General features: G+C 37.1%; 3 protein-coding genes and 1 non-coding gene across 8 annotated transcripts in view; 3 read left to right on the forward strand and 1 right to left on the reverse strand.

Moving 5' to 3' along the window:
• LOC125780456 (selection and upkeep of intraepithelial T-cells protein 1-like) overlaps positions 1 to 20,800 on the forward strand; it is a 167,865-nt gene extending 147,065 nt beyond the window's left edge. For 3 of the 4 annotated variants that reach the window (XM_049476355.1, XM_049476350.1, XM_049476342.1), the window contains exons 2-3: positions 19,761 to 19,791; positions 19,935 to 20,800. In XM_049476355.1, the coding sequence (XP_049332312.1) occupies positions 19,773 to 19,791; positions 19,935 to 20,263 (348 nt within the window). In that variant the 5' untranslated portion in view covers positions 19,761 to 19,772 and the 3' untranslated portion in view covers positions 20,264 to 20,800. Of the gene's footprint in view, positions 1 to 18,522; positions 18,679 to 19,760; positions 19,792 to 19,934 lie in introns of those variants that run through there. The other variant, XM_049476347.1, reaches the window with a different exon arrangement.
• LOC125799469 (trichohyalin-like) overlaps positions 1 to 24,798 on the forward strand; it is a 34,954-nt gene that overhangs the window by 7,215 nt on the left and 2,941 nt on the right. The window lies entirely within an intron of this gene.
• odad2 (outer dynein arm docking complex subunit 2) lies at positions 159 to 15,589 on the reverse strand. Of its 2 annotated transcripts, none has more exons than XM_049476278.1 (20): positions 15,348 to 15,589; positions 13,732 to 13,960; positions 13,352 to 13,509; positions 12,747 to 12,945; positions 11,719 to 11,825; positions 11,352 to 11,488; positions 9,503 to 9,613; positions 9,099 to 9,217; positions 8,744 to 8,818; positions 8,089 to 8,242; positions 6,978 to 7,124; positions 6,631 to 6,840; positions 5,943 to 6,176; positions 3,872 to 3,982; positions 3,540 to 3,694; positions 3,065 to 3,307; positions 1,864 to 1,978; positions 1,423 to 1,611; positions 1,007 to 1,228; positions 159 to 458 (listed from the first exon to the last, which is right to left on the reverse strand). In XM_049476278.1, exons 2-20 carry the CDS (start codon positions 13,938 to 13,940, stop codon positions 342 to 344), a joined length of 3,012 nt encoding a protein of 1,003 aa, XP_049332235.1. In that variant the 5' UTR covers positions 13,941 to 13,960; positions 15,348 to 15,589; the 3' UTR covers positions 159 to 341. The 2 variants fall into 2 exon arrangements, with proteins under 2 accessions (XP_049332235.1, XP_022520173.2); XM_022664452.2 differs by lacking the exon at positions 15,348 to 15,589 and adding an exon at positions 15,112 to 15,340.
• LOC103030856 (uncharacterized) lies at positions 21,018 to 23,365 on the forward strand. The gene is made up of 5 exons (XR_007438475.1): positions 21,018 to 21,174; positions 21,393 to 21,438; positions 21,939 to 21,961; positions 22,214 to 22,274; positions 22,878 to 23,365. It is a non-coding gene; the product is annotated as an uncharacterized LOC103030856 (transcript).

Raw genomic sequence — 24,798 nt, forward strand, 5'->3', positions numbered from 1 at the left:
TATCTCTGTTTATACTTAACTACACAAAAACACCCTAGAACTGCTCAAATGATCACTTTAAACAGCCAGTGTTTTACTGTATGAGGAAAAGAAGTATGACTCACTGTAGAAGAGAAGTTCAGTTAAAAGAAACAAACCCAGGATAAATGTAGGATATATAATTTATCTGTTTTCATAAACTTCAAGAAAACAATCGTCCTACATTAGCAAGCAGTGCACAAAGTAAAATATAGAGGAAAAGAGAGAGTTACACACATACACACAAGTTGATAAGTAAATATACGTAAATAATGATGTTGCGGCTCCAGAGTAACAGCAGAGGGTGTTTCTGATGTTTCTGTTTATGTGAAATGCTTTGCCTTATCATTGGCCAGAGCCAAGAGGCGGATGTTACGCACACAGCCGGCCGCCGCCTCTTGCAGCACCTCATCAGTGGAGCCCATCATGACGATCAGGGGCTGTTACACACACACATGCACACACACACACACACACACACACACAAACACACAGACAGAACATTAGGAACAACAATAGATAAAAAATGTTCAGCACAAAACAACTGAAAGTAATCAAAGCTGCTGTTCTACACAGATTCAATACAGTCTCTCAGAACTGAGTCTTCCATTCAGTCTGCAGAAGCTGCTATTTATATGTTAAACTATGAACACAACAAAGATTTTTTTTGACACAGAACAACGTGACAGCAATATAGCTGCAGTGTTCAAGACATGTTTCAAATTCTTAAACAAAAATGGATTTGTATCCAGACTTATCTTGATCTCAGCTTTAGGTTCTACATATTTACTTAACAAACTCAACGTGTAACTCCAGTGTAAAGCTTAATAAGCAGACATCTGATGTCTTTTTCTGACTGACTATATTTGTAGTTACTGAAAAGTGGAGTTCATGCCAAAGCTCCATTTTAAATGCTTCAATCATTGTTGAGTGAGTTTCAGTGATTTTATTTTTCTACTTCTGTGTAAAATGTTTGAGGAGGTTGTACCTGGACCACGCCGCTCTCATGCATGGTGATGCAGTTGTTGGGGTCTCTGGAGAGCTGGTAGAGGGCCAGGGCCGTGGCTTGGTGCACTGAGGGGTCTTTTGAGCGCAGGTATCGGACCAGAGGGGCAACAGCCCTTTCCTCCCCGAACGCCACATGGTTATTACCCCACATGCAGCAGTGAGAAATGGCTTCTGCCAGATGCCGACGCAACTTATCATCTTCCTGCAGTCGGAGAGAAATCACCACCATGAACTTAAATCACACTGTAACCATAACACTGCAGCTGCATGCTAGACCTGTGCTACACATGGAGCAGAGATACACTTTATTCTCTGACTCAGGAGAACATGGACAGCTGTGAAATACTGAAATCCTAAAACCGCTAATCCAGATGATTAAGGCAGGTTAAGACTTACTGTGTTGGTGAGGTTGGCCAGCATGGGCACCACTCCGTGCTCAGTAATGATGGCCAGATTCTCTTTATCTTTGGCTATTCTGGAAATCACAGCACACACACTCGCCAGAACTTCCTTATTGGTCGATTTTAGCAAGTCAACAATCAGCTTCAACCCGCCCATGAATGAACGGACCATTTCTCCCGCGTCCTGAAACACATCCCCAGGAAAACTGTGCTGAAGTGATAAACGTGTGAATAAAACGTCTGGAACAGCTATATACACTTAAACTATATGCAGGTACTTAAGAGTTTGCTGTTTTTAAATTAGAAAGAAGATTAATATTAATACTAATACTAATATTAATACTAATATTGCTGCTAGAATTCCAAATATCATATCTGTATTTTAGTATCAGCTGCTGTAGTGCTGGTTTTATTACAGTGATGTAAATTACTGTACCTTCACATTCTCTATGCAGGGGCAGATGGCCCAGGCAGCGCTGGCCTGAACATCTGGATCTGGTTTTCTCAGCAAGGACCAGAGCAGACGCACCCCGTCTAGATGATCAATGATCCTGAGGATGAAAAGAAAAAAAAGAAAATAAGGAGAATACATGCAACATGCACATCTTATTAGCAGGTAAACTCAATTCAGGAGTGTTTAAAGAGGCAGACGTCTAAACTCTGCACTGTGCAGAGCTATGACCTGCAGGACTGGAGTCTTGACTCACCGCATTGTTGTGTTTTGTCTGACCTGTAGCTCACAGCCTCAGTGAATACACTGAGACAGCTGACTAGCTTATGGCTCTACATGATTGCCAGATCAAACAAATCTAGAAAATATTGTTTCAGTAAAGTATTTGGACGCAGCCACGTGCCCGAGAAACATTATCAACGCCGCGAGCCGAGCCCAGACTGCCCGCCCAGGCGGCAGAGATACAATATCAACGCTGCTCAGACTGCTTGTCCCAGTGGCGCTTACTCTTCCTGCGGCCGAGAAATGTTTTCAATGCTGCGAGACGAGCCCTGACTGGCCGCCCTGGTGGCTCTCCCTCCGTGGCATCGATAACGTTTCTTTCAGCTAAACTAACGCTACTACACTCTTAACTCAGACTTGGAGATTCGATACTTGGACACCATGTCGAAGCCCCAGAGTCCACTGTGTATCATACAATCCGATGCGTACGCTGCCTGCTTTGACCGGTGTTCTGTCAAGTTTGTGCTACCTTGTCAAATCTTGCTCCCTAGAGTATGATTGAGGTCTCGTAAAACGTGGAATCATAGATCTGAACCAGAAATCTGAATTAAACCCACAGTTACTTACACAAGATAGATAACTCCACTAGTTCTGTTAGCAAAAGCTGTAAGCTCCTGAGCCGAGGTGGGTGAGGCTATGAAGTCACTGGTTGATGTCGACATTTTACATCTCTCTGATTAACTCATGTTTCTGAGGATTTTCTTTTACTAGCTACTGCAGAAAAGGGAGGTTGAAGAACAGTTTCATATGCAGCATACATATACAACTCAGAGAGACTTATAGTATTTCACAAAGAACAAGAAAAAGTGGATTTAAGCAGAGACCTTTTAATAAATATAGTTAAGTAATTTTTAGTAAATTAAGTAATTTTTCCCATTCCAGTGTAACGCTTATCTGAACTTACACCATGTTGTCAGGCTCGGTAGCGCATGCTCCTACAGCTCTGGTAACGTTCACTAATAGAGCCTGGTTAGTTTCCCTCAGCAGGCTGACAAGGCGTGGGATGCCGCCACTCTTTCCAATGGCGATGCGGTTGGCGGGTCTTTGGGCGCACTCCCCAAGAGCCCCCACCACATTGACCAGCACCTCCTCAGGCTGGGCTGTTAATAGACTCAGCAAAATCTCCAAAGTCTTAAACTCCTCAAACCTGTAAAAACAAAAGACTAAAGTAATTACACTCATTCACAGACCCAAGCTCATTACTTAATTCCTTAGTATATTTATAAGTTTCAATATTCACAGTGTTAAAATCAACTTTAAAGCTGGTTCAATAATATCACTTTTATTTTATTTATAAATGTGCCATTGCATATTTCTACATATTAATTTCAGATAGAATTTTAAAAGCCTACAACATCAACAGTGAAAGACACGCCTACTTTGCTACATTCTCCATGCTGATAGAGCATTTCCAGATAGCTCCTGTTGCTGCTGCGAGCAGCTGCTTGTTGTCAGTCTGGCTGAGCAGAGAGACCAGAGGCTGCAGACCTTTGTACTGCCGGACCAGGTCTCGCGTACGCTTGTCCTCCGCACACTGCGACCCATAAACACAGCCACCTCTAAATCACCATTAAGCTGAAGTCACAGACATGTAACTGATGCCACAATCAAACAATTTCCACTTTAAATAAAGTGAGAGAGAGGAAGCTTGCAGCTGTAAAAGCACTTCAGCTGCTTGAAAAGACCACTGATCACAGCAGGGCTGCGTTACCTTAAAGATGGCACTTGCACAGTGCATCTGAAGCTCCTGGTTGTCACAGTTAAGATTCTTTACCAGATCCTTAATCATTCCCTCTGTTTGGATGGCAATCCTGTAACTGCTCTGTAAAAGCAGATTAAGAGAAAGCCCTTACCATCAAAATAATGGTACCTTATGTTACCTTTGTACGTAATGTTTAAGCAACAGTCCAAGGCCCAAATAAAGATATTACATTAGTTAAAACTAGGGCTGGACCCGAATATTCGGGTATTCGGATATTGGTTCGTTGAGTAGGTATTCGGTTTTTAATTTTGGTATTCGGATATTCGTTTTTTTTCTCCTTTCCAGAGTTCCACCTCACTCTAACCACTTCTGTTCTCGCGGGTCCCGTCAGAATATCTTGCGCGCGGGACAGAACTGAACTGTTATTGGCTGGAGCGGGAGTTTAATCCAGACGATGCGGGAGCAAATTAATAAATAGTTAAGAAAACTGTAATAATTGTAAAAAAAAAAACCTAAAGAAAACTCTCAACGCGCAGGATGGACCGACACACACACGCACACACCGATGGTGTTTGGACTGGGGTAAGGAACGGGACCGCACTATTCAGCGCTGCTGTTTTAATAAATATATAAGTAAATTTGAAGCATTAAATGTAGTTTATTTAATTTATATTAGGAACGTGGGGCGGGAGCGGCAGAAATGTGTATGTGGCGGGCGGGCGTGGGATTAAAAGAAGCAATTTTTTTGCGGAGCGGTAACGAGACAAAAACGCGGGAGCGTGGAAGAGTGGGTTTAAAAATCAGTCTCGCGCAGACCTCTATTATACATGATAAAAAAAATGCAGGCTCTTCGAAACTGATTTATATAATAAAACGTAAGGGGTAATGTGGCAACAGTAGGGGCTAAATCGGTTACAAAAGCCTGGCCTACAAAAATGATGTCTGAACGAATTTCCTCTTATCTAATATAATTTAAAATGGTTTAAAAATATAAAATAATTTCTAAGCAAACGAAATATTTAATATTGAGCTTATAGCCCAAGTGCAAAAATACAAAATCAGAAATACGGCTATGCCCTGCACAATCCTTAAACCGAAATAGACCAAGTACAATAACGTCATTAACAATGACTTTCCTCTACTCTAATATAATTTAACATGGTTTAAAAATATAAAATAATTTCTAAACAAACGAAATATTTAATATTGAGCTTATAGCCCAAGTGCAAAAATACAAAATCAGTAATATGCCCTGCACAATCCTTTAACCGAAATAGACCAAGTACAGTTTACAATGACTGTCCTCTAATATAATTAACAATGTTTAAGAATATAAAATACTTCCTGAACAAACGTTTTTTTTGTTTGTTTTTTTAAGCAAATAGCCTAAGTGTGAAAACACAAACAGCAATTTACTGGGCTGGCTTGCGCAGCGGAGAAACCGTGCAGCAGCAGCCTCCTAGCCTGCTTACGCAGCGGATAAGCCACGGTGTGGGGCAGCAGAAATTCCGGGATGAAAACACAAAGAAATCTGGGCTAAAAACACAGAAAAAATATGGGGTGAAAACACAAAAATCCGGGATAAAAACACCAAAAATCCGGGGTGAATATGTCTCGTCGGTCAGAGCAAATTGAACATTTTTCAGTGGATTAAAGGGGCCGTGATTTGCTTTTTTTATTTTTATTTTTTTACCTCTTTTTTTAAAAAAGAATATTCGAATATTCGCTTCAAATCAGTGCCGAATATCCGGAGCTCAAAAAACGCTATTCGGGCCAGCCCTAGTTATAACAATGGTCTTCCTTAGCGCACTGACGTTTATTAGACTCACAATGTTTCCAGAGCTAAGAAAGATAAAATGTGTAAATATCTACAAAATCTTGAAAAACAAGTGCAGGCCAAACATATGGTCCAAAATATAACATTACATGTGTTCTGCTCTCTGTCAGATTTCAACATTAAGATACAATAGCAATAATTTTTGAAGAACACTGTAACAGTTCTTTATCAGTGCTTAAGGTTTTGTGTAGGTACAGAAGATATGACTGACAGCTTTTGTTAAAGATCTAAACAGAGTTGTACCTCAGACGCACACTCCTGCAGAGTGCCCACCACGGGGATGAGCATGTTCTTCTGGGGGGATTTGAGCAGGCGGGCGAGCAGAGGGATTCCTCCAGCCTTGCGGATAGCTTCTTTGTTCCTGGTGCTCTTGCTGCAGCTCCAGAGAGCCAGAGCTCCACAGCGGGCCACCTCCACATCTTTCTCCTGCTCTGCACTAAGTGTGGCCGAGTCAGGAACACAATTCAGCAGCTCCACCTGCAATAGATAAACCATAGCAGTGATCCTGTCAGTCCCATGATACAGTACACCACCATGATATATGCTGGATTTAACAGAGCTTAACTTTCTTCAATAATCCTTATCATCAAAAAAATGTACCAACTTTTAGACACGATTATTGTCACTGAATGATCAGAATTAGCTGCTGAATGAAGAAGTTGGTGTCAGTGCAGTCAGTTAATTCTGATTAGAGCAAATATCTATACATAGAGTGAAAACTGACCTTGATGTGTTCTATATTTCTGACTGATCAAACGTATATAAAACACACTTTGATTTAAAAGAATTGCAAGAAAATCCCAGTCTTCGATCATTCACTCCTGATATATCTACACCTAGTGCTACAAGAGGGAGAATTATGTCTGCTTTATATTGAGGATACTCTTAGCTCATTTACATACAAGAACACACATCAGTCTCCATCACTCACCAGTCTCTTGATCCCACCATACTGACGCACTGTCCTGCGGGCTCTCCTGAACTTGGCCACATTGGCAATAGTCTCTGCAGCCAAACACTTCAGCTCTTTATCTGGGGAGTCTAGGATGGACACCATGGTCTGGAGACCCCTCAAGTCAGCGATGGCCTGACGAATCTGAGAGCTGCAGCTGATCTCCTTCAGGATTTTCAGTGAACCAATCTGTCAGAGATGCAGAGAGAAAGAGAGCTGAGATCATTTCAGTAGCTCTCAGCAGTCTCCATAATCTTCATATTTCCCATATTTTGATATTATTGAAGGTGAGATCAGATTATTAATCAGGAGGTGAAATCACTCACTTTACATTTAACCTCGTCAGTGTCCAGCAGGTTGATGAGCACCTCCAGACCTCCTCCATCTCTGATGGCTAGCTGACACGTCTCCTGAGCCAGGTTAAAATCTCTTATACAGCAGAGAGCTATCACTGTAGCAGTCTGATTACCCACCTATACACACATGCACACACACACACAAACCCAAAAATGTTAATTTTTAAATGTTAAAAATTGTTAAAAAAAAATTGCATTGTACATTGTTTGCTGTTTATAATAACCATTAGGCTTAGCTGTAGTCAAAACAACACTGTGGGCCCTATCTTACACCCTGTGCAAGGTGCACTGCGATGTTCATAGCAATCTTACAGCACAAAAGTCTAGTCTAGTTCCACACCTTGCATCTGTAACGTTTAAATAGCAACAGTGCTTGTGAATATATCTATGCCAATGGGCATGGTGGTCTTGAAGTGAGGAGTGTTCAGGTAAATTTCTGGCGTATTGCTACCCTGGCAATGGAAATAAAGGTATGCCGCTATCTGATTTGAACCCTGACAAGAGGCAACCATCAGATGCTTGTTAGTATCTTGGCAATGCAGGGGTGTCACTCGCACTCAACATGAGGACAGGCAGCATTGCACAGACCCAACTTTTACATCATCAAAAAACAGCATGCTAAATAAAATCCCATTGCTTTTCCCATCAATGACCTGCTCGCGTACCTTTACAGCATGAAGGCGCAGGTCAGTTTCCTCTGCTGAGATGTACAGAAGCCCTGTCCCATTAAATCAACAATCCAACAAAGTTAATGCGCACTTGGCACTTAAAGGAAATGGCGAGTTACATGCTGATTGGTTTATTTCACATCACGTCCTAAAACACACCCATTATTAATTAAGAGAATTAGTACATGCCTTTTGCACATTTTGAGCTGCACAAGGCATAGCAAAAACACCCTGACATGCAGCCTAAAAAACGCTAAAATAAAGCTCTATGTGCTCAAAAGTATCCAGACAGCCTTTCTGCTCACTAATGTGAGCCTTTGATTTAGACAGACCAGATGTGAGATACAGACTGGATATTTGCTGCTCTAATCAGAGAGGAAGAATCTTATACAAATCTGTGTGTGTGCGTTTACCTTCAGGTATTTGACCAGTTTTTGAATCTCCCAGTACTCAGAGGGCAGGTCAGTGCGGCTCTCTCCTCGTCTCTCACTCTGCTCTTCATCTTCCTCACTCTCAGACGAGCTCTCGCTGAAATCCTCAGCTCCCGTTCCTCCACCTGGACTCTTACTGTACACACAGACACACAGACACACACACAAACATCAAGTGTGTGCTACATAAAGAGCTTAATTCCCCTCAATGATTAAAAAATTAAACCACATATTTTCATGTTTTTTGGGGGTCAGAATTTAAGAACATTGCATTCATTTAAGCCACAGTTTCATGATATAAAATCTGGATTTCTCTCATTGCTGTCATTCTGCATTTATTCCAGTGGCCAAGTTTCATTGTTTTCAGAATACCAGTGTCCCTTTCTAACACTGACTTGAGGCGGGTTTGATCACGTTGGCTTAAGACTGTAGATTCACTCAACCAGGAGTGGTAGATGACACTGTTTCAAGGTGATCCTTGGGTTTGGCCTTTATTTTTGTCTACACTGGGACCAACACAGCTTTTGCCTGGACCAACCTCTGGCTTCTGGATCTTATAAATCAGTATATGGTGATTTACATTTTCACTGAAGACAGGGGCTCTCATAATAAAGATTAATTTTTCTTGCTCTCCAACCTGTGGGGCTTAGTCCGGCTTTCTGTGGCCTTTTCACTTCCTCCACTTCTTCTCATCTTCTTCTTCTGAGCTTTTCTGCATGAAAACAAAACACAAATAGATTAAAATGTAGAAGAAATCATAAGCCCAGATATGGTTAAACAGGTGGGTGAACCCTGATCTACCATGGGGAAGGCAGTGTTGTTATCCACTAGGCTACTCAAACTGCACTGATTTACACACCTAGATCCAGTTTGACAGAAGGTGTAATACACATACTGTCACTGTGTGGGATTGAAGAATTAAAAGTAATGCCTGGTCTAACTGCAGATTTCCACTTGTGATGGTCTCTACGGTGATTTGGAACGTCACTTACTCATCAGGTTTGGTCCATAGTAGAGTTGGTTCTCTTAACTTCATACTGATTGATGTTGTTTTCATTGCAAGCTGTTGTCTAGTCTTCTCATGTTCAGCAATCAATTTCTGCACAGAGGTCTAAAAAAGAAAAGAAGATGATATTCAGAAATTCATGGACCTTCTACAGCAGGGGTCGACATAGGCACAAGCATGAAACATCTGGCCCGTGAGGTTGTTTGAACTATAATGAATGATAATGAAACAAATAAAAAATAAAATGCTTCTCTGCCGAGCTTTTGTTTACATTCCTCCCCTGTCTCTCTTTCGCGCTCGGATTGACTTTAGTTTCCGCCTGTTCTCGTTTTTCCACTTTCTTCAAATTCATGTATTTATAAATCTGAAAAAAGAGAATGAAAATATTACCTGTTTATTGATGCTCTCAGCAAAATGTGGAGATTTGCTCTTGAGGAGTGTGAGCAGGTCTTTGTAGAGCTCACGTTTCTTCACATTCTCTTCTCCCTCTTGCTTGATTGGCTGTAAAATCAAAACACAAGCAGAGCAGAACAGTGAGAATAAGTGCAAGCTGGTGCAGCACCTTCACCATCGACCTTGAGTAGAGATGCTTAACAAACCAGAGGAGGGTCAATAACACTGTTGGGGGTCTCTTCTCACATAATAACCAACAGAAACACAAAGAACATCAGAACAGGCTAACATCACTGTCACCTACTCTGAGCTCGCTCTGGGTTTATTATTATTTTTTTTTATACAAATTAAATTAGGTTTATGTCTTCAATATGTCTACTCTGCAGATTTAAGTGACCAAATCCACAATCTGCAGGGTTAGACTGTAGTTCTGTTACTTCTCATATCCACACTGCTTTTCATAGAAATAATGCAGTCACTGGGAATAAATCTGATTTTATGCAGTTTTTGCTCTTAATAGCTGCTTGTCTGAACAAAGAACTATTATTCAGTAAGTTACGGTGGCCCTGAAGTGCAAAACAAATGAACATGTCCGAAAACAGAAAAGTTACAAACAAAAATAATTACATTCAAGAAAACAAAATTACCAAAGAAAAAACTATTTTACATGGGCAAAAAAATTACATTGAAAACATTTTTTTTTTTTTCAAAAATTAAAACTAATTTACAAGATGCGAATCACTTTTACCAGCACTGAACGTTTACCAAACCAAAACTTTTACCTTTTACAAACTGCGATTTCTGAAGGAAAGGGAGGGTCTAACACACAGGAAGGGCTTGTTGCGGACCCTCCTTGTCAGTCAAGCTGCTTCATGATGGGAGTTACGGAGTTATGGACACTAAACAAAGTTTTTTAGCAGCAGCAGTAATTGTAAAAATTTTCCCTGTCCTGTTGCTACTGCCCCTCGCGTCTTGTAAATTTATTTACATTTTTGTACATTTGTTTTTCTGAAATGTAATGTTTTTTGCCCATGTAAAATATAATTTTCTTTGGTAATTTTGTTTTCTTAAATGTAATTATTTTTCGGATGTGAATTTGTTTTATTTTTTGTAATTTTGTTTTCTGACATGTTAATTTGTTTTGCACTTCAGGGCCACCGTAGTAACTACTATGACCTATTCAGTAACTACTGTGATGTAATGTACAGTACAGGCCAAAAGTTTGGACACACCTTCTCATTCAATGCGTTTTCTTTATTTTCATGACTATTTACATTGTAGATTCTCACTGAAGGCATGAAAACTATGAATGAACACATGTGGAGTTTTATATACTTAACAAAAAAATGACCTGGCCTCCACAGTCACCGGACCTGAACCCAGTCGAAATGGTTTAGGGTGAGCTGGACTGCAGAGTGAAGGCAAAGGGGCAACAAGTGCTAAACACCTCTGGGAACTACTTCTAGACTGTTGGAAAACCATTTCAGGTGACTCTACCTCTTGAAGCTCATTGAGAGAATGCCAAGAGTGTGCAAAGCAGTAATCAGAGTAAAGAGTGCCTTTTTTGAAGAAACTAGCATATATAAAACATGTTTTCAGTTATTTCACCTTTTTTTGTTAAGTACATAACTCCACATGTGTTCATTCATAGTTTTGATGCTTAAGTGAGAATCTACAATGTAAAAAGTCATGAAAATAAAGAAAACACATTAAAAAAGAGAAGGTGTGTCTAAACTTTTGGCCTGTACTGTAGGTTATGTAGCTCTGAGAGTGAGAAACTGGACTGGTGCTCATTATACAAGCCCTTAGCATTAAAATGATTTAACTGCTTGTTTGTATTTCTCACCATGTTGAGGTAGAATCCGTAAATGCTGCATGTGACGGAGAGCGGTTCTGTGTCACATGGTTCAATGATCAGTCCGGCAATCTCTCCAAACTCTTGCCTCCACGGAGGTGAGCGGCAGCCATTGCTGTACTCGTGATCTGTAGAGTGATCCAGAGAGAACTCATAGATAAAATAAAGATTGACACTTTCAGATGAGAGGAACAATATGACTCTAAACTAAAGTCAGTATCTATAAACCTGAGAGAGTCTGAGAATTTAGTTACTTATGAAGATTTACAGGTTACAACAATTTATCAACAATTTTCTAACCAAGAATTATTGCGAATATCAGAGGAGGAGGTAAAGAAGGAGAGACAGAAATGCAGACCTGATGTGTAGCGCACCGACTTCAGCAGCCTCTTTTCTCCTGCACCACACACACTCTTCAGCATCTCAACATCACACTTAACAACAGCTGGACTCAGCCTGACCTTTCTGATCACACAAAGTCAAAATAAAATAAATAAAATCAGTCTTATTTACGAATCAATAATCTGCCAGAACTTCTACCAAGAGGTTAGAAACATTTTCTGACTCATTACTTTATTCAACCTTTTTAGTTTATGTTTATTGTTGTGGAGTCATGATTAAGAACACTGCTTCAGATCATACCATGTGCTACACCGGATTCCTCGAATGATGCCACAGAGGAAACACTTTAGTTTCCATAAAAAACATGTCTGTAAAAAGGAGATTGAGTATGACAAACCTCTTAATAGGTAAAGACATTTTAAGCCTTCGAAACGTTCCTTACCCTCTCAGTTCTCTTTTACTAGCATATTTCTTTAGGGAAACCAAGGTGGTTCTTTTATAGCATCACTCACAGAACCATTTGTAGCTCCTCTGTTTTTAAGAGTGAATGTCATTTCAGTGGAACTGAATATTATATATTATGAATGATTATAAAATCTGTTTTTTTTTTTGTTGTTTTTTTTTTGTCTTGCTGTGTTTAGATAATCACAACAAATGCAACAAATGGAGGAACATCAGGTTCCTCTTTTATTTACTGTGACTTTACAGACATACATAGATTAGTACTCAGAGCACACTGCTTCATGAATATGAGCCAGATCATATTTTTGGAGCTTTTCAAGCAGAAGTCTAATAATTCTAAACATGATTTCTATGATATAATGTAATATAGAGGAACAGATGAATGGATTACAGTGTATTAAAGGTGCATGACTTGGTTTGGAGCAGGGCTCTCTAATTCCAGTCATATGAGGCCAGTGTTCCACCCTGTTCAAATACACTACTAAACAATTATTAAACAGATCATTTGAAGCAGGTGTATTTGAAATATCAGCAGAATGAATCTAGAACCAGATCCCAGCTAGAACATTAAGCAGGTCTTACTGGGAGAGCTGCGGGACAGAACTGTTGAGCAACTGCCGGTCCAGTTGTTGCAGGATGAGGAACAGTTTCACCTTAAGCTCAGTCTCTCTGCTCTGACCATCCTCATTCACCGTGTTCAGCAAGAGCAGCGCAGAAGGATCTTCTCCATCCATCATAGCAAAGCTCCGCCCAAGAATCTTCTTCACGGGGTCTCTGTTTGCTGCACCAACACACCACAGCCCCACACCATCACTCGCATACTGCACAATGCTTCCAATAATGCTTCCCATAACATTCGTTTAAAGAGCAGTGTAAAAGAAAATAATTAAAATATATGTAATGTATTTCCTACAATGCCTGAGAGAAAGCAGAATAACTCTTAGATTATTTTAAAGACTTCAAGTCTTTACTACAAACTGAAACAATCAGCTATTTGTGCTTTTTATAACTTCATACTGCATCAGAAACTGCTACCATTAGTTTTAAGAGACACACTAATCTTGTGAACCAATCTGGTGAACATGGGCTATTTAATGCTCACTAAAAGATAAAAAGAAATGAGCATTAAAATATTGGAGCTAATGTCGAATGTAAGGTTTGTGATTGGTTGCTTGTTATGTGTTTACCCTCCAAACAGGCTCGCACTTCCTTCAGTTTACTGTCATTATTCAGATGCAGAAGCTTGGAGAGCTGACTGAAGCTGCGTACAGAAATGACAGGAGGAGTCAACTGAAGAAGAGGACGTCCATCTCCATCAGTTTCCCGAGAGTGAACTGAGGAGCCACTGAAAGAGGGAGAAATAACCTAAGACTTATTATTCATTAATTATGATTATTTCAGTATCTAATAAAGCGGAACACTAATAACTGTAAGTTATGAAGTTATGAGAGTGGTGAACTAATTCATATTTACAGTTCAACAGCTCCACCTGCTAAAAGACTGGAACTGTGACTCCAAGGCTGGAAGTACAAGAGCTTCCATAATCACAGTTCTGCTGCTGGTTTACCTGAGCTCATACTCTGTGCCAAAGTCAGAAGCTTGTAGGTTCGTCGTCCACAGTAGAGGCTCATCAAATACCAGCTGTGCCTCTTTAGTGTGTCTGCTGTCCACCTGCTCCACAAAACGGACAATGTCCCTCAGTAAGGCCTCATTCAGGGGGGCGTCCTCCTGCCTGTCTGTGGTCCTCTGTGCTTGCCGGCTCAGCGCAACCCCCATAGCAGCAGCAGAAAGCTTTCCTAAAAATAAATCTGACTTTATTACATGAACAAACTCCTCTAAGGTAACTCAGAACAGATCTGTAAGAATGTCAGCCCAGGAACCAAAGTTTCTTAGACTTTATTCTTCTGTTTTTGATTAACTCTGAGTGTAAAATAGAATGATTAATAGAGATGTTAGAGGGGTGACTAATCACAAAGTACATATGTTGTAAACAATGTACAAGAATAAAATAAAACAGTAGTGACTAAACAATTAACAAGAAACCAAAGAGCTTGCTTTACTAATATGATTAGAAATAAATTTATTATTATTATCATTTGAAAGAAAGAATTCAAACTCAAGAAACTCAAATTAGATAACTTTGTCCCATCCAACCTTCAAAATTACAACATTACCCATTTCTCACACCCAGCCCTCTTGTTATCTGCCTGTCCCTTGTTCTTATCCCTGTGTATATGTAGCCCTTTGTTTCTTGCAGTTTTGGTCATGTCTTGTCATGTGTGAGAGTGATTGAGAGAGATAGGAAGATGCATGTTTAAGTGTTCCTATTCTACTCAAGTGTACATATGTGCTGATATCTTGTATTTAAATTTTTGAGTTTTGTTTGCAGTTTCTGATTTTATGATTACCTGTCAACTATGTCAACAACAAAACACTTGTCTTTGTTTTATTAGATTTTATTTATGTAAGATATAGGCCTTTCACATAATTAAACTATCTATTTATTGTACACTATACTTGTACTCTGTAATGTACAAGAGCACTTTAACTTGAATCACCAGAAACTGACTTTAAAAACAGCACTTTCATTTTATTTGTTTTGTTTTTAGGGTATATTAGTTTTTTTCTTTAGATGAATGTTTGAATATTCTCGAGAATTTAAGTTCACTACTCTAAAACTATACTATGAAATAATCATTATATCGGGGGCACAGCATGGTCTTAATGTGAATATAATATCGTTTATCGCAATTATTTCTTTCATATTTTAAATTAGGCTTGTCACAATAACTAGATGTACTAATTTAAAATATGTTATGGAAATGGTAATCAGACTTTTAGTTTAGGGTATTTTGGTGTCTTCTCATTCAAACAGAGGGAGTTCTAGTCTTGACATAAAAAACAAAGTGCTCTGAAGAACAGTTTAACCACCTTTGATTTAACATACCTGTTAAATCAGCTCTGATTCCTCTGGAATGAAAATTTTTACTGTTCAGTGCTAAAGTTAGAGTTGTGCTCTGTTCTGTTTAGAGGCTCAGAGTTAGCCTGGTGGTGTAGCACCGCTGAGCAGAGTGACTGTTCCTCTCTGTCTGACTGTAACATTAACAGTGCTGCATTCCCTGATCCACTGGACTCAATTTAAACTCGGACTGAACTCCGCGAACTCAGTGTGAATAAACTTACCAGGTGACCCAGATGATTTAAAATTATCTAAGATGATCTAATATGATCCAGATGATCTAAAATGATCTAATATAACGCAGATGATCTAAAATGATCTAGTATTTTTCAGGTAATATGATCTAAAATAATCCAGGTGATCTCTCTGCTCCTCCAGTCGCTCCAAATTTCTGCAGCTACGACCACAAGCGCGCAGCACTCCGGTTGCTAGGATACAGGAAAACAACCTAGAGCAGAGAGGGTCAAAAAGGTTGAAGGACGCACTAAAAAGCGAAGCGAATAAACAATATAGTCAGGAATAAAGTGCATATTTATATATTTTGTATTTAAATATTAACTATATTTTTATTGTAACCGTATTTATAACAGTATTTTGTATAACAGATTTTTATAAACAAGTACTGAATAAACCAAAATATAATACATATGTAAACATAATTTCTTTTGAGATGTGATATATTATAAAATATTTATGTTAAATAATGAATATTATTACTTAATGAATTAATCTAAATCACTATTTTTATATATTTATCATTACAGGATCGTTTACACCTGTGATTTCACTTCATTTACATTTTTTACATTCTTCCACTGACCCACTCTCGGCACTCTAGGTTGCTAGGATACAGGAAAACAACATATAGCAGAGAGGGTTAAAAAGGTTAAAGGACGCACTGAAAAGTGAAGCGAATAAACAGTATAGTCAGGAATAAAGTGTCTATTTCTATATTTTTATTTAAATATTAAATTTATGTAGTTTAAAAGTATTTTATATGACAGAATATTGTAAACAAGAAGTAAATAAATCGACAGATAATAAATATGTAAAAAATAATTCCTTTTGAGATGTGATAAATAACAAAGTATTTATTTTATGAATCAATCCGGTTGCTAGGATACAGGAAAACAACCAAGAGCAGAAGGACGCCATGAAAAGCGAAGTGAATAAACAATATAGTCATGAATAAAGTGAATAGCCTATTTATGTATTTTTATTTAAATATTAAACTATATTTATATAGTTCAACAGTATTTTTATATAACAGATTTTATAACAAGACGTGAATAAACCGACAGATATTAAATATATACAGATAATGTTTTTAAGATGTGGTACATTATAAAGTATTTATTTTATAAATTAATCTTAATTACTGGTTTTATCTATTTATAAGTACATGATTGTTTACGTAATCATTTCAATTCATTTACAATCTTCTACTGACCCACCCTCAGCAAAGGTTGAAGGACGCTCTGAAAAAGAGAAGCGTTTAAAAAGAATCTTCATAAATAAAGCAGATATTTATATACAGTTTTTTTCGGCATTCAACTCTTCAGTATTTTTAATAATAAACAAGAAGTGAATAAAGCAAAAGATGATATACTGTAATGATCACCACAACTAAAATATGATAAATTAGTTTTTTTACATAATCTATATAACTTATTTTTTGTTGTTATTCAGTCATTTTAGAATAATTTTCAGCTCTCAAAAATTTTTATAATATGTTTATTTACATTGTTTTTATGCCTTGAGAATTATATTAACCCTGAGACACAGAATAATACAGAAGAATCAATTTCTACATTCATGTGAAAGCAGATAGAATTTACAGTATCAGTCAAAGGTTTGGACACATAACTTCTCATTCAGTATGTTTTCTTTCTTTTTATTTTTTATATACATTACAAATTTAATATTAGACTACATTAAATTATACAGGAACACATGCAGAATTATTTTGCTAACAAAAGTGTTAAATAAACCAGAATATGTTTTATACTTTAGATTTTCTAAGTACCACATTTAGCTTTCATGGCATATTTTCACACTTCATTAGGTAGAGTCACCTGGTTTCTCAGCAATTTGAAGAAGTTTCAGGAGGTGCTGAACAATAGCTGCCTTTCCTTCACGCTGTGAAGCTTTAGCTCATCCCAAATCACCACAAATCACCCAACTCAGTTTAGGTTTAGGTCAGGGGATTGTGGAGGACAAACATTTTTTACTATGTAATTCCATATCTGTCCCTTCACAGTTTTTTCCTGTCTTTAATATTAATCTACATAGAAACATAGAAAATAAATCACATAAAGAAAACATTGAATGAAAAGTGTAAGATGTGTAAGATGTGAATAAAATAATGATTCCAGGAGTTTAATAGTGTGTACTGATTATAATTTACAATAAAAGGTTCAGTCCGTTTAGATGCTGCAGTGCTCTTGTGGTCAGAGCTGAGTGTAATTGGAATCAGTAGTGATGTTATTGGGGTTTTAATTTATCTTCCTAAAAGACTGACAGAAGAACTAACACTGCTCCCTGATGAACATTATACTTTTTTATTTAAAACACACTGTAAAATGAAAGGAGATTATTTGTTCATTATCTATTTTGTATTTCATAGTAAATTATTGAATTATTATTATTAATAGTAAATGAGTAAATGTTTATGTATTTATATTTATTATCATAGCTAAAATCAAACTGCCGCTCACACACACACTGCCACTGTGTGTCTTTTTCATGAACTAAAATATGGTCACTGTAATGATACACACCTTGATCAGCTAGAGCTGCACTGCCACCTTCTGAACTGAAAGGGAAACAACAACAACAACATGTTTCACACAGAGCAAATAGAAATTAGAAAAGTGAAGTGTGTGTGTGTGTGTGTTTGTGTGTTCTCAAGCTCATATACTAATTCATTTACACAATATGTCATATTTATTCATATTTACACAAAGGTTACACACAGTGTGATGTTTTCACACTTAATTTCTGCAAATACAAATAATGTAATTTAAACAATCTTTATAATACTTAATAATTATTTTATTACAACAATATTTTTAATAAAACCTTCAGTAAGATGATTTTGTAATCTAACACTCAATTAGAGCCTCATTATTATTATTATTATTATTATTATTATTATTATTATTATTATTAGCAGTAGAAGAAGTGTTCTGTTGTTAAATACACACATATGCTTGCTTTATAAATATTGCTTGATAAAGTAATCTTGCAAACAAATTGGAAACAGATGTTGTGGAATAAATGTTGTGGAATAGATATTTTACTGGGTTTGTAATACCTCTTGACCAATCTGGCAACCCAGAGAGTCTGCAGCAGGACTGAAGTGCAGAGAAAGTGAAAGTAGATCTGCTTCCGCTCTGGAAGATCAAATGGAGAGTCGATTAGAAGATTTGTGGATTAAAAGCTGAAACTCGCTCTTATTATTATGATCAGACTGTTATCAGATAAAAAGCTGTTATGAGCTGCTTTAAAATGTGGACCTGAATCAGACAAATGTCTGAGTGAAGAAGATCAAAGGTAAGAGCAGTTAGCATCATGCTAAAGCTAACTGTAAACACTGAAAAAAGTAGCAAACAATGTGAAAGGAATTGGCCAGTATATTAAACAGCTTTAATATACATATTAATAACACATCTTTGTTTCTACACCAATTGTCCATTTTTTCAACTCCACTGAGCATAGGAGCACTTTATGGTTTTTATAAGCCCATCCTTTTTTATTTATTTCTTTAAAATCTGCTACTTAAAAAAAACTATTTTTGTGTGATATCTGTCACTTCATAGTTGTATCAGTGTTTGTGTTTTTTCACATATAAAATTTATAAAACACTGCAAAACAAAAAAGCAGGTTGTGTAAAGAAAGAAATAATACAGATTTTGGGAATAAAAGTGGGCTAGTCCGTTTGTTAGAGTTCTACATTACATCAGGTGCATTGTTGCTTGTTATTTAATAAGAACTAGTGAATAATGGTGTCATGTCCCTGTCATACACTGCCTGGACAAAAAAAAGTCGCCACCTGGATAATGAATAATGCAACATAAGCAAATAGGTCTGAGCCTCCTATTGGATAATTACTGCATGGGCGATTATCTTTCAGCTGGCAACAAGATATTTAACCCCAACTGGTGGAATGTGTTCTTCTCATTTCTTAAACAATCATGTCAAAAGACACATCCCGTGATCGTAAAAAAAGATGTCAGTCTGTTTAAGGGGGGGTCAAACCATAAGCATTCATTAAGCAAAGAAAACATCTTAGGATATTGCAGAAACTACTAAAATTGGGTTAAGAACTGTTTAACACATTATTAAAACTGGAATTGTGGGGACTCATTGTCTTTGAGGAAGAAATGTGGCCAGACAAAATCCTGAATGATCATAATCAGCGATCACTTAAACGTTGAAATCAAATCTAAGATAAACAACAATAAAACTCAGGGTTATGTTTAATAGTGAAAGTAAGAGCATTTCCACATGCACAATGCGAAGGGAACTCAAGGTATTGGGAGTGAACAGCTGTATAACCTTAAGAAAACCACTGATCTCTCTGTCTTCGCCCCTGTCCTCTCTTTCTCTCTTCTTCTCTGTGTTTCTTTTTCTAGAAAAAGATAAAGATGGCAGCTCCAAGCACCAGTAAGCAAAATTCTCAACAAATCAGTATTTGATATTGCTTTTTATCATAATTTCCTACAGCTTCCTCAATAAGTACTGTTATGTTAAAAGGAGTTAAATTTGTTTGAGCTAAAATTGTTTGTATTTGTGTGTTTCCTACACAGGTGAGTTTAAACTCACTGGACCTCAAGATGACGAATGTCAGTCTGGTTCTGTTACTCTCTCGTGTCTCCTGTCTCCTGAACTCAGTGCTGTTGGGATGGAGATCAGGTGGTTTAAGGGGACGGACTGTGTTTGTCTCTATAAGAACAGACAGGTAACAGAGGGGAGGAGCTACGAGGACAGAGTGAGTCTGATCACTCAGGAGCTGCAGAGAGGAAACGTCTCCTTACAGATCAGAAACTGTGACCGGTCTGATACTGGATATTACCTGTGTCAGGTCACAGATGGAAACACAACCGAGGAGTGTACAATAGGAGTGTTTGGTAAGTGAATATGAAGACCCATGTATATTAACTCAGTTTCAGTATAAGTGGTCAAATCGCATAATAGAAAAGTTAGTATGAAATAAATCTCAGTGGGTCAAGATTTGCCATTCACGTAATGTCAAATCAGCGTTGCATGGTTGTTGCTTCCCCTTCTCCTAACACACCTGATTTAACTAATAAAAGAGCACTCAGAGCTGGACTGGAGGTTGTTGGTGAACTCTGGCCTGTGCATTATAGGCCTATAGAGAACATGTTTAACATTTTCATACAAGTGAAAAATTGTAGTAGTCCACTTAGATTGCCTTATCCCAACCAGCCTCAGGAATGTCCTATTTGTTCAAATTTGTTTTTCCAATATTTCTTGATGTTTTAGTTAATATTAGTATTGATACAGCACAGTTGATAAACTCATCCTCTGTGTTTAGCCATGTGTCATGTGTGCCAATCATCTGCCTCTAATCTGTAATTGATAGATTTGTGTTTCCATCTATATTTTGTATGAAACTGACCACTGAACACTCAGGAAATCACTAAGAACCTATATATATGTCTATAAAAAATACAGGATTCAGATTCTTTGGAAAAAGTTCAAATTTATTAATAAAAAGACTGAGAAGGGTTGAATTTCATGTGCCAGTGAGTCCGTCATCCCCAGTTAAGGATAATATTTAACTGTAATAGCATGGGGAATCCCTTACGAAAACTGCTGGGAAAGTGCTATGAGTGAGTGAGTGAGTGAATGAGTAATAAGCCAGATCCAAAGTGTGCTTGGATATTGACTCTCTTAAATGATAGAATGATATATGTAAATAGTAGCATTATACTAAAATGGAAACAGTGTCATGAATGCAACATATAATTGTATAATTGTAACATTGTTAAACTATCTGTTGTTTACACAGGGCCATTTTCAAATGTAAGTTAATACCTCTACTTATTTTCCAAATATGAAAATGTTTGTTTTAAATACACACAAGACTTTATTTAATATTTTAGATTTAATATTGTTGTGCATCATAATTCCATTTCAATACAGTGAAAAAAACAAAAAATAAGCACATGAATTCCCTGTTAATAGTATTGTCTAAACCTTTGTTAGATATTCTGTTCATTTTGTGTTTTTCACTTCTGCAGATCTCAGAATTAAAAGGTGTCTCGAGTGGAGGGGAAATAGGCGAGGGTAAGTCTGGCATTAATGACTTGATTCTCGTTTTAAATACTGAGAGGAAAATTCATAAATCAAGATCACCAGCAATCAGTTCATTAATCAAGTTTTTGTACCACGATAAACACTGCAGCTGTATCTTAAACCAAACCAAACTGATGAAAGATACAACTATAACATGCAACAGAGGGATAGATTTATTGATGATAAGATCAGAGCAGTACATCTCTATAACAGACCTCTGTTTTGAAGCTATTGATCAATTCATGGTTGATCTTGGCTGTACAATAACAGACTGTAGATCTGTGGTTGTAATATCAGTATATTTCTAAGATTTTTCTACGATTTTGTTTCTTAATATTTGGTCTTAAGAAAAGTTATAACAAAAAGTCCTTCAAAGTTTTGTGATGGGTTTTAAAGCAGACTTGTTCATAGCTCTGCTTTTATATTGATGAGTCCTCATAAACTACACAAATCTGACATTAGAACTTACATTTTGCTTTGCTTTCTTCAAGGTGAGGCTGTTTTAATTTCTCAGGTGAGCACATTATAGTTTATTTGATATGCCATATTTGTAAGTAGTGTGTATATACTGTAAATGGTGTTATATGTAATAAACAACGAATAAACAAAAGATTTTAGTAAGTTGCTCAGAAAATGAATCTTTGAATAGAATGCAGGGTGTACAGCTTAGAAACATTTATTTTTGTTTGTTATAGTACAGTGTATTTTGTGCTGCATGTTCATTAACCTGCACATCCTCATTATTCTGCTTTATTTATTTCCACAGGAGAACAGAAATTGGACAGAGGAGGAGAGAGTAAAAATGATGCAATCTGCCCTGCTGACTGGTGAGTTTTAAACCAGATAGAAAAATTACAGCCTATGTCTTCTATATTATTTGTCTATATATTTTAAACTATATTATCAAATGATCATCTGTCTATTTAATATATTGCAGCACTGTAACCAAGACAATACTGTATATACTGTTTATCAAGTTTTTGAGAAAAATGCCTTATATTCATTAAAATCATCATTTCATTACTCTTCATGTTATGTAAAACAAAAATTAAAAGTCAAAGAAAAGGGCACCTGGGATGTGAAAAGGATGGGCTAGTGCAGCAGCTGTGATTGGCTTTCAGCAGTGTTTGGTGGCATGCTTTTAATTGAATGTTGTGATTGACCAGTTGAGCAGTAATTAACATCAAATAAAAAAAAAATATATATATATAGGTAAAATATATCCTTAATATTAAAATAACATATTTCTCCACATTGGAACAATCAACCAAAGAGTTTAACATGAAGAACATAAAGAAGAAAGACAAAACCCAGACAGTGTACTGAATAATGAAGACATGTCCTGTACTGCTCCTGTGTAGCTCTTAACTGAGCATATCCAGACCTGGTCCAACTCAAATTCACAAAACTGTTTTACTGTTTTCTCACAGAATTAACTACAAAGACCAAAGAGCTCGAGCAGATGAAACTCGTCGTTACTGACAGAGACAATCAGCTTCAAAAGAAAAACAGACTTCTGACAGAAACTCTTCAGATGAAAGAAAAGGAACTGGAAGAGAAAAATCAACATCTTATAGAGCTACAAAAAGAACTGAGACAAAGCACAGAGAAATTAGAAGAGAATCTGAAAAATACAAATGAAAGATTAGAAATTGTTACTAAAGAGCTTCAGGAAAAAAACACACAGCTGGATAAAAACAACAACCTGCTGAAAGAAAAAGAAAGAGTCCTGGAGAAAACACAGAAACATGTGGAAAGCAGTAAAGAACAGCTGGAGACACTGAGAAAGGAGCTGCAGGAGAAAGAGAGAGAACTGGAGAAGAAAGAGAAAGAGGTAGAAATCAGTAAAGAACAGCTGGAGACACTGGGAAAGGAGCTGCAGGAGAAAGAGAGAGTACTCACAGAAAATGTAAAAACAGTTGAGGCGAAGGACAGAGAACTGGAGGAAAAGGAGAAACTTCTCACAGAACTAAAAGATGAATTTAAACAAAGAACTAAGAAATTAGAGGAGGAGCTTCAAGTACAAAAGGAAGAAATGGAGAAAAGCAGTAAAGAGCAACTGGAGACACTGGGAAAGGAGCTGCAGGAGAAAGAGAGAATAGTGACAGAAAATGTAAAAACAGTTGAAGTGAAGGACAGACAACTAGAGGAAAAGGAAAAACTTCTAACAGAAGTAAAGAATGAATTAGAGGAAAAGCTTAAATTACAGAAGGAAGAAATGGGAAAGGAGCTGCAGGGCAAGAGCAGTGAACTACAGGAGATGATGATCCTACTGGAGCAACAAAAAACTGAACTGAGAGAAAAAGATAAACGGCTTGAAGAGAAGGAGAGACTTCTAAGAGAGAGAGACACACAGATAATGGAGAGAGAGAAACAGGTGGAAGAGAAAGACAGACTTCTAGAGGAGAGAAACAAGCAGCTGCAGGAAAGAATAGATCCAGACATGGAAAATCCTCCAGCTTGTAAGTAACTAAATGTTTATTATAATGTTAGCTTGCTCTGTAGGTGTGAAAACTAGAAAACAATGAACTAATTAATTTAAAATGTAATATGAAATATTATTGTCATTTCTATATAAATTAAAACAGTATAGGGAGTATACCTAAATAACTGAAAAGAGTGAGGAGGAAAACTGATATGAACTATCCACAACCTATAAATTACAGGTCATTTAACTGTCTATTTTTGCTTTGCTTTCACAGTGAGTGGAGAGACTCCAGGAGGACCACCCAGGAGAAGAAACAGTATAACTAAACTTCCACCAAAAAGTAAATTATCACACTTTTTTATAAACTTTTTTATAAACTAAATTGACAAAAAAATAGTGCGGCACCTGCTTATTTATTGTTTTTTTTCTGAAATAGGTGCCATTAAAATGAGCATATACTGCTTTTATTGGAGTAGCTTTGACATGATGATTAGATTGCATTGAGTTTAGCTCCAGGAGTCTTAGTGAGGTCAGGAGATTGTTTGACCACCACTCCACCTCATCCCCAATTCTCTAGTGCACCACAAAAGTGAAGAATGGTGCACCATCTCTTCAAAGAACACAAATCCATTTCTCCACCGCTCTATTTACCAACATCTAGAATTAGTTTTGGTGCCGATAAGTTCATGCTTATCTGCTCCAGAGAGTCCTATTCTAATGACTTGTATATAGGAATCGAGGAGCTGTTTTTGCTGCAATAATTAGAAGGGGTGTCCACAAATACATAAATGTCTAAAATGTGGCCCAACATTAGAAGAATTTCTGACATACAAAAAAAGTAACAATTTCCTGTTGTTTTTCAGTGAGTGGAGCGACTTTACAGTTTAAAATAGTATCTTAAATATTAATCTGAATATAATAAT

This window comes from Astyanax mexicanus, chromosome 1 (assembly GCF_023375975.1).
Source record: "Astyanax mexicanus isolate ESR-SI-001 chromosome 1, AstMex3_surface, whole genome shotgun sequence".
Taxonomy (NCBI): domain Eukaryota; kingdom Metazoa; phylum Chordata; class Actinopteri; order Characiformes; family Acestrorhamphidae; genus Astyanax; species Astyanax mexicanus.